This window comes from Caretta caretta, chromosome 6 (genome assembly GCF_965140235.1).
Source record: "Caretta caretta isolate rCarCar2 chromosome 6, rCarCar1.hap1, whole genome shotgun sequence".
NCBI lineage: Eukaryota > Metazoa > Chordata > Testudines > Cheloniidae > Caretta > Caretta caretta.
The window spans coordinates 42,740,949-42,766,022 of record NC_134211.1 but is presented as its reverse complement, the minus strand read 5'-3'; the positions used below and the strand labels follow the sequence as shown (position 1 = coordinate 42,766,022).

The 25,074-nt window shown below is 41.3% G+C and overlaps 1 protein-coding gene across 2 annotated transcripts in view; it reads right to left on the bottom strand.

Moving 5' to 3' along the window:
• LGR4 (leucine rich repeat containing G protein-coupled receptor 4) overlaps positions 1–8,949 on the bottom strand; it is a 123,236-nt gene extending 114,287 nt beyond the window's left edge. The window contains exon 1 of one of the 2 annotated variants that reach the window (XM_048853995.2): positions 8,076–8,949. In XM_048853995.2, coding sequence (XP_048709952.1) covers positions 8,076–8,260 — 185 coding nt within the window. In that variant the 5' untranslated portion in view covers positions 8,261–8,949. The remainder of the gene's footprint in view (positions 1–8,075) is intronic. The other variant, XM_048853993.2, reaches the window with a different exon arrangement.
• Between the last annotated feature and the right edge of the window lie 16,125 nt (positions 8,950–25,074).

Sequence of the window (25,074 nt, the reverse complement as noted above, 5' to 3'; positions counted from 1 at the left end):
TTGTACATGCTACCTACCATTGGTTTAAGCAAAATGCTACATAAAAATTCCAGATGGAAGGGGAGAGGGGAAAAAAAAAAAAAAAAGACATTCAATTATAAAAACACACAAGTTTTGTTGGATCCAGCAGGACCAGTCAAGTGATTATATATATTCAGCAGGATTATAGTAACTTAGCCAAAAAAGCCCAGTTGGACCAGATTCAGGTGCAACACCTTCTTCGAGATGGGTACAATAACATTACAAATGCAGAGACACCAATTATCAAATAGCTAGACCTTGCTCATTTAAAAAAAAAATTTTTGATTTTGTGAAGCTGCAGAACAACTGTAGAAAATACAGCATTGAAACGGATTGTTTTAAAAAGTCATTTAACCTGATTTTGGCAAATAGCAAAATTAACATTTCCTTTTTCAAAGTCTACTAGGAAAAAAAAAAGACATTTTTTTTCTTTTGTGAAGTGATGGATTTGGGAGAAAGGGAAGACTAACCAAATATGCACAGTAAGAATAGAGTGCATTTAAAACAAAATTAGGCAGCAATTGTGTGTTTTCGCCATGCAGGGAGGAGAGTAGAGAATAAAAACCAATGCAAACAAACACGTGAAATGGGCTAGTCATTTATTTTTTGTCAAGGTCCAAATTTCTTGGTCAAGATATGCCCAAGGTCCAGACTCCAGAGAAACATTTTTCACATCGCAACAACAATAATGATAATAATAAGTAAATAAAAAGATTTCACAGTCCATTCAAAGGTGTTTGGAGTTCTGGATTTGGCCCACGATCTGCCTATTGATTACATCAAGATTGTGCCGAATCATGTGGACACTAGAATGCCTATGGTCTTGAAAACATACACACAAAAATTTGAAAAACAGTAAAATTAAAGCAAAGTAACCAATCCCCCCAAAATTGCAAACACTGTCAGGAAATAATTTTGTTTGAAAGAAGTTCTTGGGAAGTAAAGGGAGTGGATTACTTGCAATTTTAAGCTTTCAAAATTTTTCGGCAAATCTTGAAACATAATGCTATGTATCCTAACAATCATTGGCAAGAATAAGGATTATATTTATGGATAGGTAATATACTTTTCATTTTTAAGATACTAATTAAATACTATATTTTATTATTTAAATGGGCTGGGATTTTTAAAAAAAATAACTAGTGATTTCAGAAGCACAACTGAGTCACCGCAAAAGAGCCTGATTTTCAGGAGGTATCAAACACCCACCCTGTGAACATATCAGACCTATTTAAAGTGTCTGAAGTGGGGAATCCACATATCCAAGTTCCCAAAGACCACTAATCACTAATCAAAAATCTCAGTCAATGTGTCTCCACCCTAGACTTGCACCAGGATTAGACTTGAAAGTATAGTATTTGGGGTTAAGGAATACCAGCAGAAATATAAAAGATGCCCTCAGCATAACTTGCTTTGACCACAGAGAGAATATTTTCTTTTACATAACATATTGCCAGGTCATTGACAACATGCAAAAGATCAGTAGTGTAGTGCAGGGTAAACTCAGTTTATCCATTTCTAATTTGGGGAATATGGAGTTAAGTTTAAGTTAGTTTATCCACTTCTTTGGTTACCACTACACCACTGAGTAAGATCATGTCAAAGAACACACTGCATCAATTTAAAAAAAAACAAAACCTCATAGATAGATTCATAGATATTAAGGTTAGAAGGGACCATTATGATCCTCTAGTCTGACGTCCTGCACAATGCAGGCCACAGAATCTCACCCATCCACTCCTGCAATAAACCTCTCACCTATGTCTGAACTACTGAAGTACTCAAATCATGCTTTAAAGACGTCAAGGTGCAGAGAATGATCCAGCAAGTGACCCGTGCCCCATGCTATAGAGGAAGGACGAAAAACCCACAGGGCCTCTTCCAATCTGCCCTAGAGGAAAATTCCTTCCCAACCCCAAATATGGCGATCAGCTGAACCCTGAGCAAGATTCACCAGCCAGATACCCAGGAATGAATTCTCTGTAGTAACTCCTATCCCACTCCATCTAACATTCCATCGGGCCTATTTACCATGAATAATTAAAGATCAATTAATTGCCAAAATCATGTTATTCCATCATACCATCTCCTCCATAAACTTATCGAGTTTAATCTTGAAGCCAGATAGGTCTTTTGCCCCCACTGCTTCCCTTGGAAGGCTATTCCAAAACTTCACTCCTCTGATGGTTAGAAACCTTCGTCTAATTTCAAGTCTAAACTTCCTGGTGGCCAGTTTATATCCATTTGTTCTTGTGTCCACATTGGTACTGAACTTAAATAATTCCTCCCCCTCTCTGGTATCTATCCCTCTGATATAGATATGGAGAGCAATCATATCTCCCCTCAACCTTCTTTTGGTTAGGCTAAATAAGCCAAGCTCCTTGAGTCTCCTTTCATAAGACAGCTTTTCCATTCCTCGGATCATCCTAGTAGCCCTTCTCTGTACCTGTTCCAGTTTGAATTCATCCTTCTTAAACATGACAGACCAGAACTGCACACAGTATTCCAGGTGAGGTCTCACCAGTGCCTTGTATAACGGTACTAACACCTCCTTATCTCTACTGAAAATACCTCGCCTGATGCATCCCAAGACCGCATTAGCTTTTTTCACTGCCATATCACATTGGCGGCTCATAGTCATCCTGTGGTCAACCAATACTCCAAGGTCCTTCTCCTCCTCCCTTACTTCTAATTGATGCGTCCCCACCTTATAACTAAAATTCTTGTTATTAATCCCTAAATGCATGACCTTGCACTTCTCACTATTAAATTGCATCCTATTACTATTACTCCAGTTTACAAGGTCATCTAGATCCTCCTCATTAGCTTTCATCTTAACATTTCTGCTTTGGCATAATCAACTTGCTAGATAACAGTTATTTTGCAACAAAGCAAAGCCACAAAGCCTATGATCAGGAAAAAAACATGTAGCCGATTGTATAATTCTGACTTCGGGACCCAACTAAATTTTACCCAAAAAATGGCTCCCTACAGTAACTGTATCAACAGTCTCTCTCCTCTCTTGTTCCTCCTGATACCCACTGGATTCACCCGTACCTCATCTACTCTAATCCCCTCTGTTCATATACTTCTACTCCACTCCCTTCTCTGTTTTTTTTTCCCCCCCAGGCTGCCTTGTTCATGGAATATCATCCAAAAAAAAAAAAAAATCCCTGTTCATCAAAATACCAGCCTTCCTCATTCAAATGCATCATCAACAACAAGAACAATAATAATAAACTTCCATGTCACCCAAAAGCCATGAGTTATCCTCTTTTAAAAAAAAAAAAACCCTATCATTATATGTTTAATGGAAACATCCTGCTCTGCTCATACCATAACTGAGAGTACGTCTTCGCTAGCAATGTTAAAGCGCTGCCGTGGCAGTGCTTTAACGTGGTTGTGTGGTCACGGCGCAGGGCTGGGAGAGAGCTCTCTCAGCGCTGTTAAAAAAAAAAAAAACAAAACAAAAACAAAAACCAACCACCACCACCCCGACGAGGGGAGTAGCTCCCAGGGCTGGTGCACTGTCTACACTGCCACTTTACAGTGCTGAAACTTGCAGTGCGCAGGAGGGTGTTTTTTCACTCCCCAAGCGAGAAAGCTGCAGCGCTGTAAAGCAGCAGTGTAGACAAGGCCTAAGTAACTAGATGATCTTGTTATTGAAACCCCAGTCCTTCCTTCCTTCATCCCCAACCGCTACCACTGTGTGGTATTCACTGATTTTGTCAGATGTAAAATTAGACTGTAGACACTCCATGGCAAGGGACTCAATAAATCCATTAGACTCTGTGAAAAATAATACAGTTTTATGAGTCGTACAATAATAATTAAGTATAGTAAAATAATGGATGAACTGTGAACAAAACATACCAAGAGGAGTATCCAGTCTAGGTTACTCAATTGACCATTGTAAGGTATCAGTACAAGCAGAAATAGGAAGAGACAGGAATACAAATGGACATCCACTTGTGATTCTATTCAAGCTAACCTGATATGGAAGATCAGGGAATACATCAGTATATTTTTATACAGATAGAATGTAGTATTAAAGATTACACAGTTAAAAGTTATCAAGAAATGCAGTGTAGGTCTAACAATGTTGGTCCCAGGATAGGTGAGGAGAGAGACCTACAGAAGTTGGTCCAATAAAAGATATTGGACCACCCCTCCCACCTTGCCTTCCCAACATCAAGAAATGGAAGACTTTACGTTCTTGCAGGGTACAGGGCAGGCGAAGGATATGGCCATTGTTTGTCTAGAGAGACCATTTTCTGCAAGCTTGGGTTAATAAGGCAGCAGCACACCACAATGACAGTTTCTTGGACAAAACAAAAATGCAAACTTAATTTTGTTTCTAAATGAAAGTTTAGAACTCATAGAATATCAGGCTAAGATGATGCTTACCAAGTATGCTGAATTTTATATGTCTTATAAAACTATTATTCTGCCTTTCCCCCCACATCCAAAACTTGGGAATAGCTACGCTCCAAAACGGAGACTATTTAAATGCAAAGTTTCAAAAAGCAACCACTGTTGAGTTCTGTGTTTGAAAAAATCAAAAGCAAGGACAATAACTGGCATGCGTGTGGGGAGCATTTTTAACTCTTGCAGAACAACAGAGCTAAAAGGATTTTGCTCAGGCGTAGACTGCCCAAACACCAACACATATTGCAGTATGTATCACATCCCACCTTCAAACAGAAACCAAGTACGGAATAAGTCAGCCCCAGAGGTGAATTTCCGGAATCTTATCAGCATATGAAACCAGGGAGTTACAACTGAAAGAGTTTGGCAACTATATCTATAGTGGGTTCTAGTTTTAATGGCTTATAACCACTTCTGGACAATAAAGGCAGTCTCACAGATATACAGGGATGATAGCCTAATAATCGTAACCCCAGAGCACCTTTCTCCCAAGAATCTTAAAGCACTTTACAAAGTTTGGCAAGATCCCATTTTACATACGGAGGAACTAGGGCACAGGGAGCTTATCAGCAAGTCTTAGGGCATGTCTACATAGCCCTGCAGTTCGCACTCCTGGGGCGTGAATAGCACTGCGCATCAAAGTGCTGCGCTATAACTCCCCCAAGTGGATACTGCGAGTGCGAACTAACATGTTCACAGTTCACATTCATGTAGACCTCCTTCAAACAGTACTACACTAATGTTAACGCAAAGTAGGAACCTTTTCGTTTGGCCTGCAGCAATTAGGGGGAGTTACAGCACAGTACTTTGCTGCACAATGCTATTCACACTGCCATAGTCTGAGGCCATGTAGACATACCCCACGCCTGCACAGTAACAGTGGCAGAGTGAGATCCTGGTCCTCCTGTCTTCCAGTCCCCTGCTCTTAATCATGAGAAACACTGCCTTTGCAAGAGAAACGCAAGGAAAAAGCCAGCTCCCACTATTACATGGTACTACTTTGCGGTCTTACTGTACAATACAAAGTAATTGCTAAATAATATTTATTCACTGAAATATGCAACTTCCTGCTAACAAGTAAAAGACTCATAAGATTTCAGGCTCAATAATCTGCTCTACGCAACCCAAATGATAAAAATACCTGCATACCTGGTACATGAGAGAAATGGGACATCTTTTGCTAAGGTAGAAACTGATGAACAAGTACTGGTAAACCCTGATAATTCATGCTAAGAACCAGGAGACTCTTTACATAGTCATGAATTTCATGAATAAGAAAGTAAATGAACACACAGAAAAATAAAGACAATTTCATCAAAGTGTAGTTCAGTATTGATTTATGAGTATGCATCATAATTTCCTATAATGTGCACTGTAATACATTTTGCAACAGTAGTGAGGCTTTAGTAATACAAAATCTCACTACAGCCCTCTGCTATTAAATCTTTGCTGAGAAGTGGGATAAGCCTGGTATGTTTTACTGTGAAACTTAACAGGTTTGTGGATTAGCAAAAGTCTACCATAGTGAAAGCTCCTAATCCCTCTTCAGTCATCTCACTACACAAGGGAAATGTACAATTAAAAGTTTATAATAAAATTACTGAATATTTAACACAGATGCCAACTAGCAAATCTTGCCTAAAGTGCCAACTTTCATGCAGGACTTTAAAGAAACGATCAAAGAGACAACCTAAGGTTTAATATGAAAGGAAACTGATTAGCCAAATTCAGGAGACTATTAAAACAAAGTAAATAAAGCTGTATCAGAGATAAAAGTTTTCTCGTTCCACCTTATAGACGCAATAGTTTGAACAAATTAACATTTACTGTGCTTAATTAACAACATCTACCTCCACTACAGACTTGAAATGGTATTTTGGCAGAGGAATGGTTAGTGTTGTTTATGGATGGACTACCTAACTTACCTTCCAGAAAAAAGAGCTTAAAACTTTTGCTGGGAGCAGCACATCTAATTCACTTGCTAGCTAGTTAAATACACTCTGAATTAATATGAGGATGTTGCAAAGGATACAAATACTTGACCTCTTTCCATATGTTAAGGTGGAATTCTGAATTAAGGCAGGTAATGTAGTTACCTGCTATATTTACCTCATGTTTAACATTTACCTATTATCCTATTCTTTTTCCTCATTTGTATGCAAACCATCTAATCCTCCTTGGCCTTGCATACCTGAACAACAATTAACATTAACCCTTGAACTTCTCTGCTCCTTTGAGCAATATGATACTGCTACATAATTCCATTTTCAAATGTAAGAATTGATTGTTTTTCTCCCTCACCTCCAGCCTTCTCACTTGGCATATTCTGCAGGTAGTCGGTCTCCTGCCATTCTAGATACCTAATCTGCACTTCACTGCCTGAAGTCTATACATCTCTTGTTGTTTCCTTTTTCAGCTTTGGACCTTGCAGAGGCAAAGTAAGTAAATGAACCTGCTTCGGAAATGCCAACTGGGGAAAGTCATCTCCTGCTCTTGATTGATACAAACAGACTTATGGATTTCTTCAACAATCTTTTAGGAAATCCTTCTGTAACCCCAAATGCTTACAACCCAAACATTCAAAGGGAACGCCCCAGGTGGTTAGATACCAAGTTGATAAACACACTTTAGAAACACTGAAGATAGAGAGTTCCCAAGTAAAAAAAAATTAAATGTACATAGCACTGCTCATTTTTTATTGTTCTTAGATAATATGGTCTCCACTTCATAAGGCTGGTTTGACAGACAGAAGGGTCAGAGTTTGCTGTACTGAGACCCTAGAGCCAGCAAAATCAAAGTATTTGCTTAGTAACAGTGCCTGGATCAATGGGTTTTTTTGTTTGTTTGTTCTTGTTTTTTGTTTTTGTTTTTTTTACTGATTATTCTTGAATCCAGGTGTTTCCTCACCCAGCATGCCCAAATTTGGCAGCACAAGAATATTGTCTCATTGATTCTGCCTTGCTCAGTTGATAGTCTTTGCTTGTTGACTGGGAATGGGCATGCACCAACCAGCACGGTCTCGGGTTCTGTTTGTTTGACACACACTAAAAAGGTGTCTAGGTCCAACTTTTACCCAGATCTGCGGATACCCGGCCTCAAGATACTAAAAGCCTGTAGGATGGGGACAAGGAAACACGGACACAACGAGGGGTCTATTTCTCGGGGGAAGGGGCTCTATTAAAACAGAGACAATATCTCCTCTCTCCTTCCTCCATCGGGCGGAATAAGGTAGTAATAAGGTACAGCCCACCCTTCTCCCACCTACTTGTCAAATGGGATGCAAGGCCAGGGGAATTAAGATCACCAAAAAGCCTGGCGGAAGGGCGGGCTGGGCTCTAAAAAAAAAAAAAAAATCTTTTAAAAAAAAATTCCCGAGTTTGTTTTTGAAAGCCTTTGGCATTAACCAAGCCCAACCCCAAGTGCCCAGACGGTCTCCGTACCCTGCCACACTAACAGGTAGGGCAGGCATCTGCCCAGGCCATGCTGCCAACGCACCCATCCGGGAAACCTGTTTGGGAAAGTCTAGAGGCAAAGAGGGACCCCTTCTAGCTCCCCAACCAGTCTCCAGCTTCTTCCCTCCCCCCCGCCGCACCGCGGCGAAGCCCCTGCTTGTCCCCCGGACTTACAGGGCGTGAGTGAAGGCGCTGAGTCCCTCGGGCAGGGCGATCAGCCCCCTGCCGGAGCAATCGACTCCTCCGTCCCCATCGCAGCTGCAGGAAGCCGGGCAAGGAGGAGGGGAAGCTCCGCCGCTGGGCCCAGCCGAGCTCCCGAAGCCCCAGGCGAAGAAGCCGAGCAGAGCCAGGCACCGCATTGCGAGCCCCCTCCGGTGCGTGCGGGAGTCTCGCTCCAGGGAGCGGCGAGACTGCCCGGGCTGGACGCTTCGGCTCGGGCCCTTTGCAGAACGAGTCCTCCCCGCGCCCGCGGCAAGGCGCCTCTCCGGCTGCCCTGGCCCCGCGCGGAGCTGAGCTGAGTCCTTGTTCCCGCAGCTCCCTCCCCACTTCTGTGCCCAGCGCAAGCGGCGTGTCTCGCCCTCTCTCCCCCTCTGGCTTCCCCTCAACACCGTGCACACGGAGCCAGCACTTCAGCGTCTCTCCCTCCTCCCTCCCGCCCCATTGAAAGGCAGCAGCTCCCTTCCCTCTGCGGGGCTCATCTCAAGCTAGCAGGTAACGTGCGCTGGGCTTTGCCTCCGCCGTGGCGCTCTCCCTGTTGTTGTTGTTGTTGCTGCTACTGCTGCCGTGCCTTGCCGTGCCGTGTTGCAATGCCTAGGAAGTGAACCGTGCAGCCATTCTAGCTCCTGCCTGCCTCTCCTGCTCCACTCCCCTGCTTGCCAGGAGCCAGACACACCAGTCCAGCTCCGCAGCCTCCTTTTCCCTTCTAGGGTTGCACAGTGTCGGGGCTCCGGCGGTTGCTCTATGCAAATCGACTAGGTGCGGGTTGCGGAGAGTGAAGCCGGCGCCCGCATTGGTGCAGAAGAAATCTGTGGCTGATTAATATGCAAAGAGGAGCCTAGCAGCAGCCAACGGGCGAAGGGCGCCCTGGCCTCTTTGGTAAGTGGAGCACTTGGTGGGCGTTACCCCGACAGATGAGTGACAAGGTGGTGGTTCAAGTGGAATCCCTGAGCTGGCTGAATTGGTGATTCAAGGTTGCACACAAGGCAGCAGAGGTGAAGGTGGGGGGGTGACTGGAAAATGCAAGCTGCGAGGAGTGCGCTGAAACAGAAGTGAATTCATAGAAACTCGAGTCACCTTAATTATGGTAAAGGGAAACATTAAAATTAACATTTTAAACATCGGTTTCCATTTCCTGCATGACAAGGCACTTTAACTATTAAAACCCAAAACTGTTTTTAAATCTGATTTTTTCAATTTTTGTTTAAAAACCATGCATGAGTCCTGTACCACCTGAAGCCCACTCCTCCAAACACTGACTTACCTCAGTAAGCCCTCCTGTGTATGATCCAGGCCTAACTTTACTTCCATGAGCAATCCCCATTAATTTTCCCCTGTATAAATACTCATTTTATTATTTGTGTGGGTCTTTCATAGGGCAACAGGATAAAATATTTGCTTTAATATGGAAATGTCATCATAAAACCACAGAAAAATTGGCAGGGAGTTTCAGGGGCAGGTTTAATACCCAAAATTACTTTGAACTCTTCTTTTTTAATTGACTGTATTTTAAGTTTATGGTGTCCTTTTAAATGTTAAGGTACTGGTGTCATTGGGATGTGTAATATAATTGAACACATTACTAGTCTGTGTAATCATGTGTCTATCACTTAAAGAAAAGGAGTACTTGTGGCACCTTAGAGACTAACCAATTTATTTGAGCATGAGCTTTCGTGAGCTACAGCTCACTTCATCAGATGCTCACGAAAGCTCATGCTCAAATAAATTGGTTAGTCTCTAAGGTGCCACAAGTACTCCTTTTCTTTTTGCGAATACAGACTAACACGGCTGTTACTCTGAAACCTGTCTATCACTTGTCTTCCATTCTCTGTTCCCTTGGTTGGTTGGTTTCCCTGGCCCGGAATTAAGCCACATTCTGCAATGAGCTCCACGTGCAGGGACTTGAGCCTGCATTGAACAATGTGCAGGATTGGCGCCTTAGATCATAAATTCTGAGGGGCAGGGATTACCTCCAATATACAGCACCTCGTCCAAAAGAGTCCTGACTCTGCTTAGGCATCCTGAACAAATACAAATAAATCATTATTTTTATGCAGTTTGTTTTCTTACTTTCTATTTGCAGCATGGAAATAAATAAACCCTGTTCACTTTTGCTTATAGCCAATTTCTAGTCAGTTTCACTTTCTAGTTTCCAGACTGCAAGGACTGGGTTACAAACATTGTAAAGAATTTTAAAATAATAAATGTGTCCTTTGGCATAAAAAAAGCATGGTAGCTTGTTTTTATAAAACCTACAAATGTTGGCCAAGTTTGCACTGGCTGGGGTCCTGTATTGTTCATTTCTTACTTCCTTCAAAAACTTCTAAAACCCCATTTATTCTTTCTGTAATAGCCATATGTCACTCTGTGTGTGTTCTGCATTGTACTAACTTTTTACATACTGTCTTTTTGCCTTCAGGCTGAATGGGGATCTGTTACTCGTTTAACTCAATTCACCTATTGTACACCACAATATATATTCACTATATTATTTAAAACAATAATAAAGATTGTGACAGCACTGTAATGCTACTTTACTCTTTTAATCCAAAAATCTCAAAGTATTTCACTCACTAATGCCCTGATCCTGTAATGGACACTGGGCAAGTGGACCCTACAACCTTGTGGGGCCCCATTGAAATCACTGGGCTTCTGTGCAGACACAGCCATCTGCCCACAGAGTCCATTGCCTCACAAGACTTCTCTACGGTAGATAAATATCATTATATCCATCTTACAAACCAGGAAACTGAGGCACAAAAGTTAAGTGACTTGCCATGGTCATGTAGCCCCCAGTTCTTAGGCCCAATAAGATACACACAGGTGAACCGCTGTCTCTGCACAAAACTCCATTGATTATATTGGGGCTATTTGTGAGTGTAGTGGTCTGCTTCCACATATCTCACTGCTGGATCAAAGCCTTAGGGCCTGATCCAAAGCCTACTGAAGATTCCCATTGACTTCAATGGGTTTGGCTCTGGCCAAACCCTGGAATCCTGCATTTCAGTTCTGTTCTCTAAATACTAGCTAGACCATACTCACCTTCTTCCAATGCCCCATAATCCCAACAGGGAGATTGAAAGATAGAACTTGCTTACACCATGTATGAGGCAGAGGTTTGGTTAAACCCTGCAATGACTTTTTGGGGGAAGATTATTAATAGATATTTGGTGAGATTAAAACAAATGGAAAAAAAAACAAGGAGACTTTGAAACATCAGTACACTAAGTAAGCCACACTCTGGGACTCTCATTGAACTGTAGCAGTGACCCTAGGGACATTTGTGCACAGCAAGCCAGTGCATCGTAGATTCACACCATGCTTTGCCACATACTAACTCGCTGTGTAGGAGACCGTCAGTTCTACTACTGCCTCACTGCGTGAGCATGGCCAAGTCACTTAACCTCTGGGGGCCAGATTCTCATTTGCATTCTGGTCCATTTGTGCTACCAGAAGAATGCAAAGGGACTGGAAAGTAGCTGAATTTGGTGCTGCGTGAGGAGCTCTGAGGTGGAACCGAGCCAGCATAGCTAGGCCCTGTGCCACCTCAGCTTTGGTGCAGGAGATGGGAGGGAGTGTATCCAACAGGAATGCTCTAACCTTTGCCAGGGCTCTAGGCAGTGCTGAGTCACCCAGTTGTAACTAGCTCCCTGATACCACCTCTCTTGCTGTTGTGGGGTGCACCAACCAGAAAGCTCAGCTCACCCGAGACTCTGAGCCCTTGAGGATTGTTTCCTGTCTGTAAACTGAGAATAACATTTATCTCCCATCCTGTCACTCTTATCCATTTAGAAAGGGTCAAAAAAATTTTTTTGGCCCCCAAATGTCCTTTTTTTAAAAGAAAATGTTCATGAAACATTTTAAATTGTCCATTTCTATGACAAAATTCTGAAAACATTTTCTGCTTTTTTTTGTTTATGGGCTGTCAGATTTCCCCCTCCCCCCGCAGTGGCAAAATGGAAAAAGGGAAAAAGTGTGCATGGGGAGGGGGAGAATAAATCCTAAACACTTTTAAAAGAATCACATAAATGAAAAATCATTCCTTTGTGAAACCTGTGGAACAAAAATATTTCACAATTTTTGAGTTTTGTGTGTGAAAACTCTACCACTTTTCAATGAGCTCTACTCATGTTGAGCAGTTGCTTACTCTGCAAGTAGTCCCACTTTACTCTCCATGCATAAGAGAATAAGGCCCTTAACATCTGCATGGTGTTCTGAAGTTCAACAGTATTGTAATATATTCTTTGTACTGCAGTGAATCTTTCATTTGCAATACCTAGAGAATTATTCATCTGAAAAATGTCAACAAAATATTTCTAGCAAAAGCAAAATAAAGGAACCCAACTTTTGACTCTTTATTTTAGAAACTACTTTAATTTCTCCTTTTCTACACTTTCACATTCCTTCCTTCTGCCACTTTCTTCATCTTCTTTCCTCTCCATCTTACCAATTTTAGTTCCTTCTTCCAACATTATTCCAGGGCCATCTCTCCCCTTTCCTCCTCAGCTCAGCAATCTACCTCAGCTCATCTTGTCCCTTCCACCCAACTCAGTAATTTCCTAATCTGACTACCCTGACAATGGTTCTGATGCTATTCCCTAAATTCTTACTACTCATCTCAGCAACATAGCATGAGTTCCCTCCTACCATATTTCATCAACACTCCCCCCTCCAATAGCATTGTTCTAGATCCAGTGCCCATTCTTCCCTTACACCCATATCAACAACCCACTCAGGCTCCCACCTCTCCTTGTTGTTTTTAAGCTACCAACTATTTTTCTTTTCCCCTCAAAGTAAGTAGCAGAAACTTTTGTGTTGGTTGTAATGGTGGTTTGTGGAGCTAAGGGGTAAGTAAGGTAAGGTTTTTTTTCAACAATTAAAGTGTATAGATTCAGTTTAGCAGTTGCCTTGTTAAGTAGCTGAAAATTGTACCCATAGGCTTTGAAAAGCTGCTGCAAAAATGGTTGAGACCAAAGTCTTGCTGTAACAGACTAAGAATTCTGAGGTGCATTTTTGGAAGTAAATCATGAAGCAGCAAACAACGGGCCTACAGACAAGGAGGAAAGAGGGACAGAGACAATGAGTTGATAAGTCAGGTGAGGGAAATAATAAGAGGTTGGCATTACTTGGGATGACCCACTGACCAGGTTACAGATCCTCGTGGGGAACCCCAATCACTTTCCTGAAACTATCAGAAAGCTGAATAAACCTGCCTCTGTGCAAATGAGATCTCTAGGATTTTAGAGTCCAATATGTAAAGAATGTGCCTGTGAAAAGGGTGACCAGACAGCAAGTGTGAAAAATTGGGACAGGGAGTGGGAGGCAATAGGAGCCACATAAGACCCAAAAATTGGGACTGTCCCTATAAAATCAGGACATATGGTCATCCTACCTGTGAAGCATTTGCCAGGAGGTCTCTGAGAAGGCATTAGTGAGAGTTTTGAAGCCATGGAAAATTAAGGAAAAAATGACAAAAATCTTGATATGGGATTTTTTTTGCTTCCCCTACCACAAACCCACTTCCTGGACTTAACTAAAATTCAGCTTAAAAAAAAGCTATTTAATTTGTATTTGGTGGGCGTCTGTAGTCAAATGACAGACAAATTAAAGACATGAAGCAAAGGAGTAAAAATATAAAGCAATCTACACTTAGATAATAAGCATAACATTCCTCAAAAGTAGAATTGTCTCATAAAGGCAGGACAGGATACTGTAAGGCCAACACTACACAAAAATTGCTCTGCATGGCAGGTTTCTTTCTCACTGTTTGTCAAAGAAAATGAAACATTATGGAATATGTGTTGTACCTACATCACACCAACAATATAATGCTCCAGATTTCTTTTGCATCATCTATTGATTTTGCTGGTTGGTGTAATGAAAGATGCATAGATTTAATAAAAAGAAAAGGAGTACTTGTGGCACCTTAGAGACTAACCGATTTATTTGAGCATGAGCTTTTGTGAGCTACAGCTCACTTCATCGGATGCATCCGATGAAGTGAGCTGTAGCTCACGAAAGCTCATGCTCAAATAAATCGGTTAGTCTCTAAGGTGCCACAAGTACTCCTTTTCTTTTTGCGAATACAGACTAACACGGCTGTTACTCTGAAACCTATAGATTTAATAGCTGCTGTCAGAATAATGCAAATTCTTAATGTTCTTCAATTTTGTAGCTTCATGAAAGGTGTTAGATAGCTCCAAAAAGCCTCTATACAGAGATGATGGTTTTGAGTTGTGAACACCTGTCTCTAAAACCATTGCCAATTACACACAGCAATTTCACCAACAAACAGACATCATATAGGAACAACTTTCTGGAGTTTCTCCTGTTCAGCACAGTATGGAGGGAGGTGGGAGAAGTGATTGAATTTGCAGGCCATCTATTGTTCACCTTTATCCTAAGGCTGATGAGGGACTGCTTTGATCTCAGATTTTTCAGCTGGCTGGGGAATTGCGGAATAGCCTGGCCCATACTCACACCCCAGAGAATGGAGCAAGGGGATTGGGTGGTGGAGAGCTGGCTACGATGACTGTAAGTCAATTTTAGTCCCCTTTTCAGCACTAGAGCAGCCCAAATGGAACTTAAAACTTGCACCGAGGATTGGGCTTTTAGTCTCTGCTGGCTCTATTCTAGCCTAGATCTGTAATCTAACAGATGAAGTTCCATAATCTCCTTCCCAATCCAATTCACACTGGACCACTCTTCTTAGAGAGCCATTAAAAATGATTGATTTTTTTTTTAAGCAGGGCTTTAAATTAGATTATATAGAGGTCTAACAACAATAGGAAATGCAATTTGTCCAAAAGTTGCTGTATAGAATCTGAAGGGCCATTTGAGTCACTTTATTTCCATTTTCAAGATGAGATACAACTGTACCATTAAGTTGAATGGAGACCATTTTAAACCTCAGTGCGGGGGAAAGGGATGAAGTTGTAGTTTAAAAAAAAAAATTCCCTCCGAAATATGGTCAAGCAAGTATACATTATAGACACTTTTAGCATAGCTCTTTCCAATCACACAACCATATTCTCGAACGTGAGTATGGGAAGTGACCAGAGGATAACAAAAACATACACCAACCTGAACACCCAGAAAAAAAGCTACAACTTACAAACAACTGAACTAGATCTGGAAATCGTGTAAAGAAAAATGAATAGCCCATGAGAGAGAGAAGCTTGACACTAGTTCAAAACTTTGTAAGGTTGTCACAAGGTCATTGCAGGCTTCCTCCCTCTTGAGCCTGCGCCCTGTGTTTAGGCTGGTATAATAAAGAATTTTCCATGCCTTCTTTTGCTGGATCACCCAAGTGTCTTTCTTTACAGTGTTCATGCAGTTTCCAGATCCCCCAACAGCTAGTGCCCCACAAACCCTCCCCAGGGTCTCCTGGCTTTTAAGGCATCCTTCTTTGGTAAGGAGACAGCAGTACCATCCTCTTGTCTCCTCTCAGGCTAGCCTCCCTCTTGAGGTTTGCCCAGGACTTTTATAGCCCTCTTGTGCCTCAGCCCAGCTGTCAGTACTTAGCTCAGCATGTTCCTCGGAGCCAGGCCTCATTAGGGCTTGCAGCTGGGCTCCCTGCTGAATACCTGTGTCTCTAGCCCTGGCCTCCTGGCCAGAGGGCAGGCTGCAGCCAGCATTTTGGCAGGGCCTTAAAGGGGCTTACTCCTGCCCTGCCACAAAGGTGTGTGAAGATCTAAACTCTGATTCAAAGCCAAAATTAAGACACATTTGTAGTCTTGCATAAAATGGCTAAATTGAAAAAACTCCATATACAGAGAGCTCTGTTAGAAGAATGAAAAACTGTTTAAGACAAGGAGAATTCAGAGAGAGAGAGAGAGAGAGAGCGCAAGAGCAATGTCAAGGCATATTTTTAAACCTTTTTGATATAAGGGAAAGGATGTCAGAGATCAGCAAGGACACTGACCCTTTCAAAAAAAATCAGTGAGAAGAACAATAACTTGAAGACAGTATGCAGCAGAAGAAAAGGGGAAATATGACTTCAGTACTGGACAAAACTGGGGAAAGTATCTGACAATGTATTTTAAAAAGAAAAAAGACAGAAGCATTTTTGTAGGATGTGAATGAGAAATGCATTTAGCAGTATCCACTGCAATAATCCTGTTTGCTTTCATCCTCACCCACTTAATCAACTTTATCTCCTTACAATATCAATCATGTATGCATCTATATTTTACTGTCCAGGTTTTAGCTTCTACTCCATCTTCCCATTAATTCCTCTTTCCACCTTATTCTGTATATTGCTACTGGCCCTATATTAGATGCCAAATTCTTCTGAGGAATAGCTTGCTCTTCATTCCTGCAAAGAGTTTGTGATGGAACCATTAAGTCTTCACTTCAGCTGGCTTCCCTAGATTCAGATAAAATATTAGCCATGCTAGGCATAAATCCTTATCAGGTCTCAGTTATTTTCCTCACAGTGAACTTTTCTTTTTCATCCTTGCAATGACCACAATTTTTAGTCTTCAGACTATTGTTTCTGAATTCTTTACTGTTTATATTCAGGTATCTTAGGGTTTCTTCAGGGTGTATAGGTTTCACAAAAATGATTAATGCCAGTCTAAAAGGAGACACAAACTCTAGTAATGCATTCATTATTATTCAAAGTTTCAGAAGACCTTCTATAGGAAAGAACTGAAGGGTCTGGGCAAGATTAACTACAACAGTTTGAAACTCAGTGTCTGGTCTGCATGAAATTCCAACATTTCAAAACATATTTTGTTTCAACCTTATCAGAATGACATATTGCAGTTTTTTGTGTGGATCATTTCCACACAATAAATTGAAACAAATATTTCATTCTGATAAGGGTCAAATGGAATGCTTCAACCTTATTAAAATATCTCATTTCAGTTTTTTTTTTCAAAATGAAATTTCTTTGAAATAGACATATTCCATCCTAACCTTTTTGATTTTGACTAATCAGCTTTTTCAGGCAGAAGAACAGCTTGTGAGAAAATTGTCAATCAGTACCAACTGTCACCTTGTAATAAACTTAATCTCTTCACTCTCCTGATCGCAGTTAAATGTTACTCTGCTATATATATATATAGTATACTTGTGAACAGTTCCAACTCCTACCGCCTCCATTTTCCAGCATTATTTCTATAGTATCAGTTGCTTTTTATCACTTAAATTGTGTGCAAAGGCTTGTATTTTTCAGAAATAGATTCACTGAGTCAGATTCTGATCAGTGACCCCCAAAAGCTATCCTTAGATTCCAGTGGAGTTGCTCAAATTTACACTAGAGCAAGATTGAAATCCGTCCCTTTTTTCTACTCCAGATTTTTAGAACTGATTAATTTCTCAGGCATTTCTCTGATCACAAGTCCAGAAATCCCCACAGTCTAGTCACTGATGCTTTTGTGACAGTGGAGCTCTCTAGTAATACTGACAATAAAATGACTGGACTGTAGTTCTTCAGATCGCTTGTATTTATGGGGTAATACCCCTGTTGCATATACCACTTTGATGGAAAATTATTTCCTTCATGTATGTGGCAAATAGTTTCTATAGAATATCAGGGTTAGAAGGGACCCCAGGAGGTCATCTAGTCCAACCACTGCTCAAACAGGACCAATCCCCAATTTTTGGCTCAGATCCCTAAATAGCCCCCTCAAGGATTGAACTCACAATCCTGGGTTTAGCAGGCCAATGCTCAAACCACTGAGCTATCCCTCCCCCCATACTCATTTGATACCTTCTGATGGACAGTTAATGCACATCATCTTTTTAGGATTTTGGCTCATGCTATGCATTTAGGAGGCCCTTCTGCAACTTTTGTTGAAAACTTCAGATGAAGAGACATCTGCTATCAGCAGCTACATCATCTATTACAATTTAACTTTAAAGAAATATACAATTTTCATAATGTTTAGTCAGTAACGTCTTATTTTTGTGTAGAACTAAGTCATCTTTATTCCTGTCTTCCTCTGCACAAGGTGTTCAAACTATTATGCTCAATTTGTCTTGAGAAGATTTTGTTGATCTTTCTTATGGTGTTGCAGAGGTTTAAAATAAATAGGGGTGGTCCATGCTGAAAATATCTAATGTGCACTTAACTGGCTATGTTCTTAAAGAATCCCCCCTTTATTTTCTTTTAAAGGATAACTTACTTCCAAACAATAAATTGTAAAGATTTTACATACCTATTCCTGCATGAAATCAATTGACATTGGAGACAAAAATGACACGATAGCCAAAAGGAAAGAATCTTTAGCTGGTACCAGAAAGTTAGTAGATAATCAAACAAAGCAGGGTGGCAAAAGAAAAAAAGTACTTTTAATCTAGTTCTGACATACAGCCACCAATGCTGAGAGATGGAAGGGGTTGGAGGGCTCATCATCGCTATGACCAGTGGAAAACAAGCACCTGTAACAGTAGAATATGGTGACACAAAAACTGCCTATCCTTTTTCTTTCTCGGTGTTCTAGAGCAATTTATATATTTTATGTACCTTTGTATAGCCATACAATTTGAAACTTATTGAACCAACTCTCAAAAGGTTGGAATAGACTTCTGAGGGGAAAAAAGCAGCAGGCAGAGGAGTAAAAGATCAAGGAGAATGCCAAAATAATAAGTAATTCTATAAACATTGTCAGCATTCACTATTAACAACTAGATTATTACTGGCAGCCTTTGAAAAATCCACACTGTAGCACTTTGGCAACACCTAGTGGCAAAAGGTAACAAAAGATTGCATATGCTTTGGAGATATATTTTGTTCTGAATGAACTGTTGCTCTGCCAATACTCTTCTTGCAAGATCCTCAAAGTTATGCTCTAGTTTTTAATTAGAGAAGATTTTTCTTGTTTATGAAATTAACCAACTTTGTTTTATCCTTTGTTCTTTCTAGCAGTTGAGGCACAGTCAAGTAGATCAGCCTAGTAATGAAGACAAGAAATTGCAATTCTTCCATATGGCAATAGTAGAGCAGTGAAAGCAGTGGTGTGGCTACAGCTGGATCTTAAGGTTTCTTATCCAGGCAAGAGCAGAGGGGGTAGGTCATGCGAATGGCTGCAACACCTCCAGAATGAGCATAAATTGGGTAATTGTCCATGAAGTGTCCGACAGTTACACTATGTCACAGTTGCAGTTCAGCGATTCCCTCACTTTTGATCTATGGAGTAAGTATGCACATCTTCCATATTGGGTTCGGATACAGTTTAGAGCTGGCCATATGCACCATGGGGAAGAGAAGCCCAACACTTGCAAAATTGGGTCTTCGGTGAGATTTTCGTTCAGTAAATTGGCAGCCGTCCAAGCTTCAGACCATCTTCTGAAACATCCTTAACTTCCACAAGCAGGGTTGTGGCACCAGACCAGAAAGGTTTTCCTGATTTTAGTCTGTGGCCAGGCGGATGTTCTAGGTCACGGTGGAGCAATAGTGTGATATTTACCAAGATCTTTATGTACTCCCTAATTGTCACAGCATCTCATCGGATATTTGCTGGCACAATGTTAGCCAATACTGATAGCCATGGAAGTGGCATTGATGTGAGGGTGCCGTTAATTATATGAAGAGAGGAAATTATTTTGGTGTCCACTAAAATGGTATGTATGCTTCCGCTCCATATTGAGGCATAGCATTCCACTGTGGAATGGACTACGGCTAGTGTCGACATTCAGAATCTACAGGCATCACTTCCCCAAGATGTTCCTGCAAGCTTCTGTATGATGTTGACCCTGGCCTTCATTTTCCTTTTTGGTTTGTTCAAGGTGGCAATGGAAGCTGAGCACGCAGACCAGAATTATCCCTGCGTATCATGGATTATGATCATGTGTCAATGGTGGCCTACAGAAATTGATGTTTAATGTCATCTCGGCCTGGCTATTATTCAAATGGAAAGCTGAGACTACTGTTTTTGAGGCATTTGGCTTTAACTGCCATGCCTTTAAATAGGTTTCTAGTGTTTTTAGGTCCTGTTCTAGAACCTTTTCTGAGGTTTCAAATGAGGAAGCCTGAGTAACCAGTGTGATGTCATCTGCATACATTAACTTGTGGGAAGATGTTGGTGGAATATCTCTGCTACATAGGTTGAAAAGTCTGTTATTCAGCCTTTGCGGTCTGCTGACAGCCTCACCGAGGTACACCATGAATCTGTGGTTGCTCAGCATTTCCACGGTGAGCCAAATTGTAGGGCAACAGGGCATGGCTATTGCACGTTTCTATAGAAGTCCTTTTCACCAGACTGTATCATATGCGGAACTAAGATTGATAAGTTCTGTTGCTGTTTTAAGTTGGTGTTGGTAGCTAGTTTCTGTATAGCTGGCCAGAGCAAGGACTTAGTCACAACCGTTTCTGCCTATTCTGGAGCTAGCTTGTTCTTTGGGAACCAACTCCTCCAACAATGGCTTCATTCTGCAAAGTAGAAGCTGCTCCATCAGCTTATAGCAGCCCCTAAGAAGTGCTAGAGGTTGACAACCTTTCACGTTGGCTACCTCTTTTCCTGGTTTAAGAATTGGTATAATTTTTGCTCCTTTCCATTCTTTCAGTATTCTCCCTGAGGGGTGGCTGTTTGTAAAGAGAGCAGCTAGCCATTTCCTTGCTCTTGGGCCCAAATTCTTTAAGAACTCAGGGAACATGACACCTGCTGCTTTTCCAGGTTTTATTTGGGTGATGTCACTGTCCACCTTCTCCACTTAGTAGGCACAGAAAATTGGGGAAATGGTTGGTATTGTTTGAGGGCAATAAAGTTCTTCATGGACTTTACGCCGGTGCTTTTGTCAACTGGGACTTTTGAGTTGTCAATTAGTTGTCTGACTGACTACGGCATCTTGGCTCACCTGCAGGAGTTTGTAAGCTATAGGCACTGCTTTACCAAGGGCATGGAGGAGACACCAGGCCTTTGGGTTTGACTTTGAGAAGTCAAGGGCCAACACAGTGAAATTGCACTGATAATTTAAAATCTAAATGTTGTAAGGGCGAAATTCTCCCCTGCACATAGGGCTGACACCAGAATTATGTAGCACAAATCAAAATTAAGCCCTTTTTTGAAGATTTAAAATGGAACCTAAGTGGTGCCCGGAGGTGAATTTTACCTCAACAACAAAACCATCATGGTTAAAATCACTCATGGCCTATGTGACCTAAAGAATTCTAGTAAACTATGAATAAATTTATTCCTAGAGATAGAGGTTTCATATAATATAGAATAATTTTTTGTGCAGTCCATGTATCAGAGATGAGAAGCATAGCATAAAACAGAGCTTTGAAGAAAATGAGTGTATAACTCAGTGAACAGGCGAGACCTCAATTAAAATAGGTTCTGTGGTGAGAGCAGGTTAAACAATCTTGCCCTTATTTAAGCCCCTGTACAGTAATGAAATTCACACTGCTGTAATTACATCAATGTTGTCACACCATTGCAAATCCCTAACAAAGACAAACCATCCAGATTCAATGTGGAATTTACAGTGGTATAACTTAATCCAGTAACATACCAAAAGAGGCTGTACTTATGTAAGACCTGCTTTGCATATCTACATTAGCTGTTTACAACAGTGGAACAACATTGATGTAGCTACATAAGGGCTAATTTCCTTATTGTAGGTTGAATTGAGAGCTACTGAACTTTCATATACTAAAATGTCACACTATTATAGGTATGTAACTCCTCATTATCTGCTGTGTAGCCCTCCATCTTTCCTCTCTTTTGCATTCAACTGCTGTAGTGAAGTAGTGTAAATACAGCAATATTGACCAGTTATAAAAATTCAAACTTTCTGAATTGGCTATTAATGTGAGGTTTCTGAATGGCCAACTTTAGACACTTAAGGTGGGATTTTCAAAAGTACGTAAGGGAGTTTGGTGTCCTACTCCCATTGAAACTCAGTGGGACTTGGGCTTCTAACTGCCATGGATGACTGAAAACCCTGGCCCTGAAAACTCTAGCATTCAGCATTTCTGAAAATCAGCCCTTACACATCAACATGGGTCATTAAAAACCCAAAAACAAACAAACAAAAAAAAACCCTGAGCTGCTCAATACAGCTTCCAAGCGTATTACCTTTCCTGTGGACTCCCTTCTGCACCAGACCACCCCTGAGAGGGGGCTCTGAAGGGAGTGGCTGTCCAGAGAAGCACTTAGTAAAGCTCTACCAAATCTGTACTTTATCAAGGAAGGGAGAATTGCAGGAAAGAATACAGAAGCACTGGTTTTGTGCCTGTATCTCAGGCAGTCTCTGAATGCTGAGGGGCCCAAAACACCCATTCATATTTTGGGGAGGTGAGATGGAAAGTGACTGGGCCTGTGATTAAATGATTGGGGGAAAACTCCACAAGGGGACAATCTAGTGTTCATTTACTAAATTTATTTTTTGACACTCAGAAACACCCATCTTACTACAAAATACAAATATTAGTATCTGTGATCCCCGTGTCACAGATTTAAGCTTTTTTGCGGGGGGGGGGGGGGGAAGAGGTGGAGAAACTGACTTTGCTGTGTTTGTACAGTGCACAGTACAGTGGGGTCCAGGTCCATGACTAGGACTCTTAGGTGTTACCGCAATACAAATAATATATCACTAGCCTTAGCCTTTTATCCACCACTCAAACTAGGTGAAAAGCTCAGTAACTTACTACCAGCCCCAGCCATCCCATCTCCTATACAGATTAGATTCTATTCGGACCACACTACTGTACTGCTCATGCAGAGGAGAACCTGAGCTGTGATTAGATAAGAGCTACACACAGGCGGTTTTGCTTACCACTTAGAGTACACAAGTTAAGGCTCTATACCAGTGGTTCTCAAACTTCATTGCATCGTGACTCCGTTATGATAACAAAAATTACTACATGACCCCAGCAGTGGGGGGAACAAAGACCGAGCCCACCCAAGTCCCGCTGCCCCAGGCGGGGTGGGGGTGGGGGGACAAACCTGAAGCCCAAAGGTTTCTGCCCTGGGCAGGAAGCATATAACCTTAGCCGTGGGCGATGGGGCTTGCGCTTGGTCTTTTGGGCTTGAGTCCTGGACGGTGGGCCTTGGGCTTCAGACTTGCTGGGGCCCAGGGCCAACACCAGCCTTGGCAACCCCATTCAAAGGGAGTCCCAACCCACTTTGGGGTCCAACCCACAGTTTGAGAACCCCTGCTCTATATTGTTCATCAAGTTCATTCCCCTCTCCCCAGTCTATATCATCAAGTGGAAGATGCTGGAACCAAGACACGGAAGAACCCATGGCAGAGAGCTAAGGTTACATGTAAGTCATACAGTGGACAAACACATCCAGAGTTAGCATGTAATTTAACAGAGAGAGAAAATTACAGCCCCCACACCTTTCGGGCAGATGCCTTTGTCTTCCACTTTATCAAACTGAACTTGCTAGTTTGAGGAGAAAGCAAACTCTAGGAAAGTTAGTGTAAACAAAGGAGAGAATTCACACACACAAAAAAAGTTAAAATAATTTTTCAGCCTTCTACTGGTTGCCATCATTTTACTACAAAGTGAGATTTTGTGATACTATGAGTATGAAAGTCCAGTAATATTGAGAAAAAAAAATCAGCTTTGCTCCTGCTTTTATATTAATATCCCTGATTTGTCTACATGGCAAACATTTACAGCTAGTGTTATAGTTATGCAGGTATATAAAGGTGTATGTATAAAGGGCTTCTGCTCAGTGGAGCACTTTATTTTTGGAATTCATAGCCCATGTTTGCTGACCTTCAGGCTAAACTGCAAAGCCTATATATATATATTCCCCTTCCACTTTTTTTTTTTGGGGGGGGGGCGGGGGGGCGGAGCACGGGGGCGAGATTTGTGAGAATCTGGCCAGTAGGGAGGGGAAAGGACTGTTGCAGGGCTTAGGTTTTGTTTACACTTTGTTGCTCATCAGAGTACTCTGTTTAGGAAGCAGAGGGCAGGAAGGGGTGGAGGAGTCAAATATTTAAACTGTATATTTACAAGATTGTCAAGGGCATGCTGACCCTAGGATGGGTGGTTTTACGGTAGTATAAATCAAAATAACTTTAAACTATGTTTAGGATCAATTCAGACAGCCTTTCATTGGACTGCTAGATTATCATGAGTGTACAGTAGCAGATGTCATTTAACAGCAGGTTCAGAAGTGCCAGTGATAATTCTATTGTAAAATACACTGCTTACCTTCGATATGTGCATCAGTATGCCCAAGGAACATAGTACAGAAATCCATGTTCCTCCATCCAATGGATGGGACCCAGGTACTATGATTCGAACATCCAGGCTTCCTGAATTCAGCACTCCTCATTTCACCTCAAACTGTGGCATTTCATGCCCATGAGGTGTTCGTGGCATGGGCTGAATTAAGATTTTTTTTTTAAAATTCAAGTCTTAAACAAAGCTCAGGCAAAAATAAGTATAATTTTCAGCAAACACTGTAGAAGTCCCTTTCAATTAATTTTAAATAAATATTAACTATACAGCTTTGGTCCATTAAGTATTTTAAAGATCTACAAATCTGTAAGTGTGTGGGTGTGAGCATCTGACAAAACTTGGAACTGGGAGAGAATTACACTAATACTCAATCAGGCCAGCCAACCCAAGATGGCTCTCAGGGAACCAATTTATCCTAGCGATGGTGAATGACACTGATTGAATTCTGCTTAGTTAGGAGTTAAACAAAAATTCTACTTAATAAGGGTGCATTCTGCAAAGCCACACAACAGGATAAGGGTATTGCAATTTAAGGGGTTCACTGTATTTTGTGGTTATATTCTCAAATTTAATGTGCATTAATTTAGGTTTTGACAGAGAAAATATATCTATTCCGGGTCCAATCCAATCCCCCCTGAAGTCAGTGGGCCTTGAATCAGGTGCTATGTGTTTTGTACAGCTAATTGTTTTGTTTGCTAAAGGTGGGGGTATGGTCACATTTAGAAATCTCATGGTTTATGAATATGGATCATATTTTGGAATGTAATTTTCCATTATGACAAAACTGAAATTACATATTAGCTCAAG